This window comes from Kryptolebias marmoratus, linkage group LG2 (assembly GCF_001649575.2).
Source record: "Kryptolebias marmoratus isolate JLee-2015 linkage group LG2, ASM164957v2, whole genome shotgun sequence".
NCBI classification, from domain to species: domain Eukaryota; kingdom Metazoa; phylum Chordata; class Actinopteri; order Cyprinodontiformes; family Rivulidae; genus Kryptolebias; species Kryptolebias marmoratus.
The window spans coordinates 57,517-70,001 of record NC_051431.1 but is presented as its reverse complement, the minus strand read 5'-3'; the positions used below and the strand labels follow the sequence as shown (position 1 = coordinate 70,001).

Below are 12,485 nucleotides of genomic sequence, written 5' to 3'. Positions count from 1 at the left end.
CCATAAATGTCCTCCAATAACGTCCTCTACAAATGTCCTTCTCAAACATTGTTCACAAATGTTCAGCACAAATGTCCTTCATGAATGTCCTCCAGTGAAGTCCTCCACAAACATCCAGCACAAATGTCCACCACTAATATCCAGGACAAATGTTAGCACAAAATATTCAGCACAAGCGTTCATCGTTAAGGTCCACCTCTAATGTCCTCCACAAACATTCAGTGCAAACGTCCAATAGAAATGCCCTCCACTAATCTATTCCATAAACGTCCTACCACCACTAATGTCCACCGTCCGCAGATGTCCTCTGTCAGGAATCAAAGCTCACAGATCAGTAGATCTTTAGACGTTAAGCTGAGTCATTCAGGAGAACCAGAAACGTGGTAAATGGATCCTTCAGCAAACGAGCGCAGGGCTCGCTCCATGCTTTAGACCCAGACCCTTTGATGTCTGTGTTAATAGGACCTCCAGTCAGACCTGTAAACTACCCCAGAGACGTTGCTCTGTCCAGAACCCTGACCTGTCCTGCGTTTGTTCAGAGAATACAGTCATTTGCTTGAAAAGGCAGCAGAACCAAAGCAGGAGTTGATTTGTTGGACACAGATCTGGAACCAGTCTAGAATCAAACCAGCTGGTACCATAAACTGGGTCAGTACGCCCATTGTTGCTGGATTTAGTACCAACATGAGGTAGAGGCAGCAGCCAATCAGGTGGCAGAACGAGGCGTGCTGACCAATAATACGCTCCAGGTGATGTAATCAGAGTTGGAACTGGTTTGAGGACACGAGGCCTGGGTTGAAACTGGTTTGTTCTGATTAGGCCTGATCTGGACTCTGCTGTATGTCCATTCTGGGGATCACTGTTTGGACCAGGTTCCGGGTTGGACTGGGACCTGTTGTCTGTCTGGACCGAGTTCTGGGTCAGACAGGAAGCTGTAACCCGGGTCCGGGTCCTGTATGTGCTCATTCTCAGCCAGGCGTGTGTATTTCAGCCGTACCAGATCAGGTGATCCATCCCGCCTGCTGAAGCTCCACCCCCTAGTGCTTGCTACTGCCACGCCCCACAACGTCTGCTGAAGCTCCGCCGCTCAGTGCCTGCTGAAGCTCTGCTCCCGATGTTGAAGCCACACCCCCTGTTGCCTGCTGAAGCTCCTCCCCCTGGTGCCTGCTAAAGCTTTGCCTTCTGTTATTAAAGCCCCGCCTCCTGGTGCCTGCTGAAACTCCACCCCACAGTTTGCTGAAGCTCCGCCCCCTGGTGCCTTATGTTCGACTTCCTGTCTGTGTTTTTGGGGGGCAGTGGATCAGAACCGCTCGTCCCACAGCGGCTCTGGCTGTTTTTGGTGAAACGCTGAAACCTGATCGTGACACCAGAACCTGCCGTGGTTCAGGTACGGAACCTTGGATGCCTGAAATGTTTTTGTTTCTGTGGTGAAATCTGATTATTGAACTGGGACTGAGCCCAGTCCGACCATGACCCGGTCCGAGGACGCGATGGGCTGCTACTTCAACCAGAAGGTCAGGAGATGAAGAAGCCACTGCAGCCGAAGCCGTTCCGTTGGTTCTGTCAGCAGAAACGTTGAGAGAATTTCACACCAAAGAGTCCAGGTTCTGTTCTGGTCTGACCCAAGTGACGTTCTGTGATGTTCTGGTGAACCTGGACAGATTTGAGCTGAACAACAAACCTGAGGACTTTTATAAACTGATGATGAGGATGATGATGATGATGATGTGTTTACCGGAGCGTGCGTCTCGGCCCGGTTCTTCTTTTGAATAAAATCAGTAAAAACACCTGGACTCTGCTTTTTTTCAGCAGAACCGCTGGGTTCTGAACGCTCTGGTACCAAAACTCAAACACTACATTTCCCATCAGCCCCTGCTCTCTGCTGCGTGCGACGTTTTTATCTTTCCTCTCTGTCATCACTTTCCCGCCTTTTTTCCTCTTTTCTTTCTGTTGCCATGGTTACAGTTTTTTTATTCATTAATTTAATTTGCCATCTGTTGACCCACCTTTCTGTTGTCCCCGCCCCTTTTTGTTGCCCCCCCCTGCTGCGTTCTTCTTCTGTGGTGTCTGTCCGTGCAGAGTAAGTTGTGTCTTCCTCTTCACATCTTGGAGGAGCGAGGGCTCCCCCAGGTGGCCGGAACCGTCAGAGCGTTGCTCGACCTGGCCCCGCCCCGACAGTCCGTCGCCACGACAACCATGTCGTCTGGACCCTCTGTTATCATTTAGACGTTCATCCGGCCACTACCCCCCCCCCCAAGAAGCGCCTGCAGCCAATCCAACGACCAGCATGATGTCATCTGACTGAAGGACCACCTTCCCGGGTTCTGGTCCGGTTCTGGTCCAGACGTGTGCGTAAGAGAAGAGAAAATGTTTGTTTAGGAACAGCTTCACCTTTAGGACCCAGGTTGTTTTACTAACAGAACTTAGGTTCTAGTTTAGGTCCCAGGTTTTTACTTCGACACGACAGAAAGGAACCTTCTTAGAACCTGAGTCCGGATGTTCTGCTGGATAGAAGCAGTTTCCTCATCGTCATGTGGTTCTGATGGAGACGAGAACAGAGCTGGTCACAGAACTGGCTGTCTTCAGGTGTTCTGTGAGGTTCTGAGACAGACGGGTTCCATCATGGCTGACAGACCTGAGTTTGAAACTGGGCTGTTTTTTGCACATAAATATAATAAAAAGAACTTTAAATCTTAGAACAGTTCCATCTACAGGATGTTAAAATAGTTTATAAGGTAAAGTTAAATCTATTTTTATTTATTTATAGTTTACTTTTTTAACTTCAACCATCTGTAGAAGTAAAATTATAATGTCCCTATTTTTTATAAACTGCTAACAACAATTTAACTTTTCAAATTTATTTTGTATATTAACTGACTTTTTAACAGTTCGGTAATAAATTATAAAATAAATCTATGAAAAATCCTTTTAAAAACTAAAACTAAAGCAGAGTTTTAACAACAAAATGGCTGCTTTGCTAATGTAGCTGAGCACTAAAGAAGCTAATCACTAACCACAGCTAAACACGTTTTATACATAAATTTATATTTAAACCTGTTGTTACTTTATTTTATTAACACTATTTTTATTGCAGCTGAGTTTGTAATGTTTAGAATTTCTGCTAACTTTTCTTTGCAGCTGACGAGCTACATGTAGCCTGCAGCTAACGAGCTACGTGTAGCCTGCGGCTAACGAGCTACGTGTAGCCTGCGGCTAACGAGCTACGTGTAGGCTGCAGCTAACGAGCTACGTGTAGCCTACAGCTAATGTTCGGACTTTAAGCTACAAACTGAAAAACTTTAAATAATAATTCTGTTTAAAAAGTTAAATTAGGATGTTAAAACTAATTCTGATGAAGCCAAACTGAAATATGCTGCGATGAAAGGAGCTAACTTAAGCTAATAAGCTCACTGCTAACAGACGTAGCAGCTGGATTGCTACAGGCTGAGAAACTGAAGCTAACGCAGCTAAAAGTTAACATAAGCTGAATGCTAAGCAGTAAAGAAGCTACCAGTGAATCCAGCAGTTGTTGTTCCTCTGAGGCAGCTAACTGAGGAACAGAAAGTACTGGTGTTGCTAACAGCAGCATAAATCCCATCTGGTTCGTCTCTCCGGTCTGAAGGCTGAACTGGACCAGAACTCACTTTAAAATAAATATTCAGGAACGCCTGATTAAAGACAGAATCTCAGATTTGTCTGTTTACATTTATAATCCTGGTTTCAGTGTTAATCCAGATTATGTTTACTTTCTGTCGTAATGAGAATAAAGATTTCCTCTAAATTAAATTATTGAATTCATTTTATAAAAACGATTAGTTTTTCTGTCTAGTATTTCTTTACTAAACAATTTAAATTATTTTTATTTCATATCTCAAACCAGAGGTTAGTTTGTTGTAAAGCAGAAAAGCAGGAGACTCAGGAGACCCGATCAGAACCAGAACTCGGAGCAGATCTGCATTTCTCTTATTTATTCAGGCCTGTTTCAAACAGATCCTCCGTCTCGCCGCCCGCTTCACTCTGATTGGTTGCTTTTAGAAGCCACTCCCTCCTTCAGGGACAAACGGCGTCCCCGCTCCGAGCCGGGAGAACCAATCAGATCCTTCTGACGGGTCAGTTCTTTGAAGGAAACTGTTCTCAGCTCAGTTTGTAACGTCTCCATCAGGTCCAAACATGAAGAAAAAACACTTTGAACCCTGAACTCAGACCTGCAGGACTCCTGTAGTTCCCTGTGGGTCTGGGTCTGGATCCAGGTCTGGGTCTGGGTTTGAAACTGGGTCTGGGTCTGGGTCTGGGTTTGAAACTGGGTCTGGTCCGGGTCTGAAACTGGGTCTGGATCCAGGTCCGGGTTTGAAACTGGGTCTGGGTCTGGATCCGGGTCCAGGTCTGGTTCTGGACGCGGACCCAGATCTGGGTCCGGGTCCGGGTCCGGGTCTGGGTCTGGATCCAGGTCCGGGTCTGGGTCTGGGTCCGGGTCTTGGTCCAGGTCTGGATCCAGGTCTTGGTCCGGGTCCGGGTCCTGGTCCTGGTCTGGGTCTGGGTCTTGGTCCGGGTCTGGATCCAGGTCCAGGTCCAGGTCCTGGTCCTGCTCCTGGTCTGCGTCTGGGTCCGGGTCTGGATCCAGGTCCGGGTCCAGGTCCAGGTCCGGGTCCGGGTATGGGTCTGGGTCCGGGTCTTGGTCCAGGTCTGGATCCAGGTCTTGGTCCGGGTCCGGGTCCTGGTCCTGGTCCTGGTCCTGGTCCTGGTCCAGGTCTGGGTCTGGGTCTGGGTCTTGGTCCGGGTCTGGATCCAGGTCCAGGTCCAGGTCCTGGTCCTGGTCCTGGTCCAGGTCCTGGTCCTGGTCCTGGTCCAGGTCCAGGTCCAGGTCCAGGTCCAGGTCCAGCAGACAGATGGACATCATGTTGTTTATGTTTACATCAGGACTTTTATCACACTAAGACTCGGGTCCAGCAGGTGTCTCCGTCTCACCGGAGACGCAGGAGGAGGCCGAGGACAGGTGGACGGGATCAGGTGGTCTCTGTTGCATGCTGGGACATTTCTGTGGGTGTTCTCGTATGTTCTGTAAATATATACATGTGTAGATATGTTGTGTATATGAGGTTGGAACCTGTGTGTCGCCATGACAACGCTGTATGTCGCTGTCGCCGTGGCAACGCCTGCATTTTAAAGGAAAAATCCACCCAAACAGAAAGTCGTCGTCTTCTCCTCCTCTGCTGACACTACAGATATTTATCGAGCACTTTCCGAACAGAAACACAGGAGCAAACGTGTCCGACAGCGGCGCCATCTCACACGGTTTCACTGCCTTTAAAGGACATTCCACCATTTTTAAAGAACAAACGTGCTTTTAACTTCGGTTTTGATGAAACTTGTATAAAACATTTGATTTGTTTGAAAAGTGTAAGTCATGAAATAAATATTATGTGGATTTTCTCTTTAATGTTGAAGCTTTTATTGTGTTGAACGTCCACACAGGAAACATGGCGGATGTTTTCTGATCTGAAGACGCTTTGTGAATTAATAGCACCTTAAAAAAATAGTGAAATGTAAAAAAGTTCAGAAAGAGTAGCTAAAACCTAAAAGTAGCAAAATGCTATCTAATATTAGCAAAACATTAGCCAAAAGCTAGGAGTCTCGTGTTAGGAGCTGCTGCTCAAATTTACTGATTGATACAGAAAACCAACGAGCAACCTCAGACTACAGGCCTCAGCAGGTAAAGGTCAAAGGTCACCGCTTGTTGCAGGTGGAGGCCTCTGTAAACAACATGGCGCCTCGACTTAAGTTTGGAAAGTTTCATCTGAAGGATCCACAAGACTTCTGGACCAGAACCAAACCAGAGGACAGATGTTTACCCAGAATGCACTGCAGCACATTCAGACCTGCTGACAACCAGATAATATTTAATTTTCTGACAGTGATGTCAGTTTTTATGGACAGAAAGCTTAAAAAATAAACAAAAATATAAGTTTTTTTGGTCAGAACATGAAAGAATATCAAACAAAATATTAATGATCAAAGTTTGGAGTATTATCAATATTAATAAGTAATACAAAAAACTGCATTACCACCTTAAAAGAAGGAAACAAGCAAATAAAAATACCCATTTTATCAAAAAAATTAAATTAAAAGACAAAACCGATGCTCATTTTAATATAAACAGTTTTTTGAGTTTATTGTTTATTTTAGAGTGAGTTTTTATTCTTTTTAGTGAGAGTTTATCGTATTTTAGTGAGTTTTGATCAGGCAGCTCCGCGGCCACCTCTCCGCAGACTGATTACCCATCATGCCTTTCCGCCTGTCTTTTCCTCCATCTTTCTGGACTGATAGCAGGTAAGCGCTCGGTTGGCTGAATAAACCTTTAATCTTACCTGTAAACTGCTTCACCTGCGGCCCATATCCACCTGCCGGTTCCGGTCCGACTGTCCTCTGGCCTCCGGGGTGTTTGGTTCCGCGTTAGAGATTCTGATTCTGGAGATTCGGTTCGGATGGAGGAGCTAACGGCGGCTAGCCGATCGGAGTCCGGCTGATGTTCTGGCGCAGGAACCCGCCTCCGGTTCGGTGTGTTCGGGTTCGTACTGCGGCTGAACGCGGTGTTTGTGTCTGTGGTTGAGACGGGTTCGAACTTCGGTACCGAACCTCGAAAACAGAACCTCACAGAGCTGTTAGCCCACGTTTCACTGTCAGGTTGTTCCGAAAAGTGAATAAAAGTTAGAGAAGAAGCAGCCGAACTTTCCTCCAGCGTGTTCTGACTCGGAAGCTCGTTGTTCCGAACCGAACCCTGTCACTGGGTCACACCGGTACTGAGGAGGAGGCAGGTTCTGTGGGTTCCGGGTGACCGTCAGAGTGGACGGGCTGCATCAACAAAGGGAGTCCTCATCAGCCCGGGTTCTGTTCGGTCCCGGTTCGGTTCGGGTCTTAATTTCTCTGCAGAAAGTCTGACAGAATCTCTGAATTGGGCTTCTAATGTTCTGCGGGTTCTTCGGTTCATCCTGTGGAACCTCGAAGGTTCTGATGTTCTGCTGCTCTCTGTCTCTGCAGGTGAGCTCACCTGAAGAGGACAACGATGCCTGGAAGGTGAGTTCAGGTCTCACCTGGTTCTGGTTCTGTTCAGATGGATCTTCTGAGTGGATGGAAGACATTTAATTAATTAAATTCTGATTAATGATCATAAATAGAATTATTTATCAGAACTGATTAAGATCAAACATTCTGTAGTTCTGTTAAAATTTTTATTAAGATGTAAAAAAAAAAAAAAAGTTTGACTCAGGAGAAGAAAATGGAACCTTTGTCAGAACCCGGTTCTTCAGGTTCTGTTAGTTCTGCTGGGTTCTGGTCACAGTGCAGTGAATGTTCCTCTGATGGTGGTGTTGACCTTTGAACCCTCAGACTGTGGAGTAAGGCCATCTTCACCGGCTACAAGCGCGGTCTGAGGAACCAGCGCGAGCACACGGCGCTGCTGAAGCTGGAGGGCTGCTACAGCCGTGACGAGGTGGACTTTTACCTCGGCAAACGCTGCGCCTACGTCTACAAGGCCAAGAAGTAAGAGCCGCCGGCGCCGGCGCTCCGACCCGGGGCCGCCTCGGGGACTGACTCTGCTTCTGTCTGCGTCCGCAGGAACACGGTGACGCCTGGGGGGAAACCCAACCGGACCCGAGTGATCTGGGGGAAGGTGACCCGCGCTCACGGGAACAGCGGGATGGTCCGGGCCAAGTTCAGCAGCAACCTGCCGGCCAAAGCCATTGGACACAGGATCCGAGTGGTGAGTTCTTCTTCTGTGGTTTCTGCTTTTAAACTGGCCCCGAAGCAGGAACAGAGCGGGTTGAACGCTGCCTGTTCTGGTTCTGTTCACCCAAAATGTTTGACCTTAACTGACCCAGAACCGTCGTTTCCACTTGAAAACACCTCTTCCTGTCTGGTTGTCTGTTACGGTCTGTCGTTTTTAGGCATTTTATTTTGGAGTTGTTTTATTCTGGTGGCGTTTCCTGTTTTATTGTGACGGTGTGTTTCCTCGTTTTATTGTAACGGTGTGTTTCCTCCTTGTTTTATTGTGACGGTGTGTTTCCTCAATTTATTGTGACGGTGTGTTTCCTCGTTTTATTGTGACGGTGTGTTTCCTCCTTGTTTTATTGTGAAGTGTGTTTTGTTGTGGAAGAAAATCAGTTTCCAGGCACTGTCAGATGAAATCACTCCAACAGATTTATTTATATGTTGTGCACAAAATTTAGAGAGCATTAAAGACGATTAAGAATTAACATCAAAGTCCCAGGTCCAAATGGGGAAGCTCTGCCCCCCAAGTCCACACAGGAGCTTTTATTAAAGATCCTGAAATTCTGGAGCAGAAGGAGGAGTTAAGGAGGATCGAGTCAGTCTGGTTCCCATGAGGAGAAAATTAAACATCACTCCTGTAAACAAGTTCATTCTGTGAGAACCTGTGGGACTTGAAATAAAAGTCATAACTTCATCAAACAGGTGTTACCCTATAATAATGTTTCCTCCGTGTTTTACTCTGACGGTGTGTTTCCTGTCTTACTCTGACGGTGTGTTTCCTGTCTTATTTTGACGGTGTGTTTCCTGTTTCTGCAGATGCTGTATCCCTCTCGGGTGTGAAGAGGACGGATCGTCTCCATGTTTGTACAGAAAAAATAAACGGATCAGTAAAACGATCGGCTCCATGTTTGTTTCTTCACCTGCAGGTCGATTGTTTGACGGGTTTCTGTGGAAACGGGTCGGACCGGGTCAGGTTCTGGAGGACTGTTGAGCCGGTCCGCTTTTAAAGATTAGGGTCCGGATCACTGGAAGGAAACATAAATATGAAAATAAAGAACGTCAGACAGGAAAATGAGCTTGGTTTGGTTCTGATCGGGTCCAGAAGAACCTCCTGATGGTGTTCTGATCAAAGTCTGTTTTTGTTGCATTAAAGTGATTTAAGTTTAAATAATTTTAACCAAAGCAGCTCTTTAATGTCAGAAACTGATGGAAGTGGGTCAGAGAAAGAAGTTTTTGTTTTTCATGTCTTAAAACAGCTCAAATTATTAAAAACAATGTGAACAAAGTTAAGTTTTATCCTGATAAACATGAAATAAAAGAACCTTAAACCTTCACAAATAAATGCTCTGAACCTGAAGACCGGTTCTGCTGCTGGTCCTGAGCCTGGAACCATGGAAAGTTCTGGTTCTGGTCCAGCAGGTTGACCTCTCCAACATGGCGGCGCTCACGTGTCGAGCTGTTAGCCTCGAAGCTAGTTTTCCTGTAAGACAACAGAACAGGTGTCTCTGCGTTGGTGCTGACGTCACGGTCTGACTACATCTCCCGTGATGCTCCGCGCCGCCGCTGAGCCGCAGCATCAGTTCGAACTGCGGACAGAGCCGAGCTGGACCGGGAGACCGGGACGAGCCGAACCGGACCGACAGGCGGGACAGGTGAGGACAGGCGCAGGTGGAGACGGGTGAGGACAGGCACCTGCGGCTCGTGTCTCAGTGCGAGGACACATCGGTTTGTCCCAGCAGCCTCACGCAGGCTTTTATTGTGAAGGAGCCACTTGAACACAGTGTTCCTGCAGCGGTTCTGGTTCTGATATGCTGCCTCACATTTAACGTCTCAGAGTTGGAGTACTCCAGTTTGTAGTGAAATGATGTATTACTGCAGTACTTCTAATTGTGATTTATTGTAGTATTTGTACACAGGTAGTATTGTAATATTTGTTTAGCTTTAGTATTTCTCTTCCTGTTCCTGATATATCTTTATTTAAAATGTAGAAATATACTTTTTGTGGTACTTTCCACAGGTTACAGTAGTACTTTTCCGTGTTTCTTTGGGAAGTACTCCAGTATTTGTACTTGTTCAGCTGTTATGGTTGATCATGTTTTTACTCATTTATGGACAGATTTTAATGAACAACAACTGAGTTACTTTAGAGTATTTCTAATTAAAGATGGCTGCCACAGCTAATCAACATTAGCAAACATGTCCGCTGCTGTGGTAGTAGCTGAGAGTCGTCCTCAGCAGGAGACCAGCATTCTGAGGACAGTTCAGCCTTTAGTTTCCTTCAGCTCTCCTGTCTCATGCTGTCTCTCCCTGTCTCTTCCTGTCTCTCCCTGTCTCTCCCTGTCCCTTCCCATCCCTCCCTGTCCCTCCCTGTCTCATGCTGTCTCTCCCTGTCCCTGTCCCTCCCTGTTTCTCACTGTCCTTCCCTGTCTCATCCTGTTCCTTCCCGTCCCTCCCTGTCTCTCACTGTCCCTCCCTGTCTCATCCTGTCCCTTCCCGTCCCTCCCTGTCTCTCACTGTCTCTCCCTGTCCCTGTCCCTTCCCTCCCTGTCTCCAGGAGCCTTTGAGACGTTTCTGGTTCTGGACGTGCCGGGGTCAAAGGTCACGGCTTCATGTGGTCTGATCCAACATGAACCAACATGACTTTGGGCGGAGCCAGCCGGGGTTCCTGCAGGGGTCAGAGGTCAACGAGCACCAGGTGAGAACGTCTGTCCAGGTGGTTAAAACGTGAAGAACTACAGCTGTTAGTTCTGCGTAGTTTTAGTTTAAATCTGTTAAAATCTACAGAAACAAACCGACCAATCAGCTGGAAGAGTCAGAGTTCAAACCATGTTTTCAAAATAAAAGCCTGTGAGAACAAAGCTGCAGCCTGATTCTGCATCACCTGTTTATATAAGAAGCCCCGCCCCCTGATGATGTTGAGCCCAGTCCAGGCAGCTGATTGGCTGAGGCCGAGCGGCTGCGAGCCGTCTGATTGGCTGCAGCTGAGTGTGAGAGCGTCAGGAGGCAGAAACGTGAGCGCCACACGTGCCCGTGTGTGTGTGTGTGTGTGTGTGTGTATGTATGAGATGATGCTGCAGCTGCTGTTCTTTGTGAGGATCCTCAGAACCAGAACCAGTTCTGTGATGGTCCATCAACTGCGTTTCCATGGTTACAGAACAAACAGCTGGCAGCCAATCAGAGAGCAGGATTCTCCTCATCAGTCCAGGAATCTGAATGTTTGTGATGAGCTTTCAGTCGTCCACGGGAAGTGATGGATTTACAAACAGGAAGTGAGTTTTAAGACTCAGACGTGACAGAAGCATGGCGGTGACAGCTTCATCATGTGGTGGTTGGACGGCTGCAGTCCTGAGAGCCCGACCCGAACACAAACATCGGGTCAACTTCAGAACCGAGTTCACACCTGCAGAGAAGATGGCCGCCCGCAGGCTCAGGCTCCTCCCACATGTGACAGACTTCAGGTGTTTCAGAGAAAACGCTGACTCAACGATCAGTCTTGATGACTCAGCTGTTTTTATTTTTCCCTACATTTTTAAAACCATTTGTGTTATTTCAGCCGTTCATACATCAAAATCTTCGGCTCGTTCAGCTGACACTTCGGCTTTTTGTAACTTTTATACTTTTCAACATATTTACCTTCATTTACTAATAGAAATACATTAAAAACATTCTGACTCTGTTTGATCTTTTAAGGCTATTAGCTTTTAGCTAATGTTCTGCTTATTTTAGCTCCTAAAATGGCCGCTGTCTGATTATAGATGATTGACTGGAGATCAATCAGAAACGAGACGAGGAGGCGGAGCTGAAAAGGTTTGTGTGTGCTCAGGTTGTGCTGGGTTTCTGTGAGGACAGATCGGCTGGTTGCCATGGTGAAGAGCTGGAAAAGGGCGGAGCTAAATGTCCGAGTGAACATGGCGAGGACGACAGGTAACACACGCACACACACACACACACTGTCCCTCACGTTCTATACTCAGCTCAGTTTAACAGAACATACAGCTCAGGTGTGCGTCTCTCCTCGGGTGTCCGTCTCTCCTCAGGTGTCCGTCTCTCCTCGGGTGTGCGTCTCTCCTCGGGTGTGCGTCTCTCCTCGGGTGTCCGTCTCTCCTCGGGTGTCCGTCTCTCCTCAGGTGTCCGTCTCTCCTCAGGTGTGCGTCTCTCCCCGGGTGTGCGTCTCTCCTCAGGTGTGCGTCTCTCCCCAGGTGCGATCACCCGGTGGACAGCGCAGGGCTTCTGTCCTTCATGACGTTTCATTGGCTGACCCCTCTGGCCGTGCGCGCCCGCAGAAAAGGACAGCTGCTACTGGAGGACATCTGGCCTGTGGCGCCGCAGGAACGTTGCCGTGACAACAGCATGAGGTGGGTGGGGCTAATAAAGGAACAGACGACCTGAAATGTTCTGTGTGTCTTCTTTAAGGTGACGGTGTGTTGTTGTTGCTCAGGCTGAAGACTCTGTGGGATGAAGAGCGGAGGTCAAAGGGCAGCGAGGCGTCCCTGTGTTCGGTGGTTTGGACGTTCTGCCGGTCTCGTCTCCTTCTGTCCATCCTCTGTCTCACCGTCACTCAGCTCGCTGGGTTCAGTGGACCGGTACGTTACAGCTCCGGTCAGACTGTCCTCTGGTCTCCAGGGTGTTCAGTTCTGCTGCCAGAACGGATTTCTGGTTCTTCTGTTTTTGGTTTATTTCTGGTCTGGGTTGGGTCTGGGATGGGTCTGGGATGGGTCTGG

The 12,485-nt window shown here is 47.6% G+C and overlaps 3 protein-coding genes across 4 annotated transcripts in view; all 3 read left to right on the top strand.

Moving 5' to 3' along the window:
• The window catches only part of lrch3 (leucine-rich repeats and calponin homology (CH) domain containing 3), a 10,585-nt gene extending 7,479 nt beyond the window's left edge, over positions 1–3,106 (top strand). Inside the window, exon 19 of one of the 2 annotated variants that reach the window (XM_037979654.1) lies at positions 2,080–3,106. In XM_037979654.1, the coding sequence (XP_037835582.1) occupies positions 2,080–2,226 (147 nt within the window). In that variant the 3' untranslated portion in view covers positions 2,227–3,106. Of the gene's footprint in view, positions 1–991; positions 1,788–2,079 lie in introns of those variants that run through there. The other variant, XM_037979658.1, reaches the window with a different exon arrangement.
• A 3,124-nt stretch (positions 3,107–6,230) lies between these two features.
• Positions 6,231–8,660, top strand: rpl35a (ribosomal protein L35a). Its single transcript, XM_017404794.3, has 5 exons — positions 6,231–6,327; positions 7,036–7,071; positions 7,384–7,536; positions 7,612–7,756; positions 8,581–8,660. Exons 2-5 carry the CDS (start codon positions 7,061–7,063, stop codon positions 8,602–8,604), a joined length of 333 nt encoding a protein of 110 aa, XP_017260283.1. The 5' UTR covers positions 6,231–6,327; positions 7,036–7,060; the 3' UTR covers positions 8,605–8,660.
• A 630-nt stretch (positions 8,661–9,290) lies between these two features.
• Positions 9,291–12,485, top strand: part of abcc5 (ATP-binding cassette, sub-family C (CFTR/MRP), member 5) — a 14,184-nt gene continuing 10,989 nt past the window's right edge. Inside the window, exons 1-5 of the mRNA XM_037979647.1 lie at positions 9,291–9,416; positions 10,319–10,459; positions 11,588–11,688; positions 11,964–12,119; positions 12,203–12,347. Of these exons, the coding sequence (XP_037835575.1) occupies positions 10,391–10,459; positions 11,588–11,688; positions 11,964–12,119; positions 12,203–12,347 (471 nt within the window). The 5' untranslated portion in view covers positions 9,291–9,416; positions 10,319–10,390. The remainder of the gene's footprint in view (positions 9,417–10,318; positions 10,460–11,587; positions 11,689–11,963; positions 12,120–12,202; positions 12,348–12,485) is intronic.

Excerpts from the sequence above, each read along its gene's own strand:
- rpl35a (XM_017404794.3), top strand. Across the intron at positions 7,537-7,611 it reads TACGTCTACAAGGCCAAGAA|GAACACGGTGACGCCTGGGG; the intron begins GTAAGAGCCGCC and ends CTGCGTCCGCAG. Across the intron at positions 7,757-8,580 it reads TTGGACACAGGATCCGAGTG|ATGCTGTATCCCTCTCGGGT; the intron begins GTGAGTTCTTCT and ends CTGTTTCTGCAG.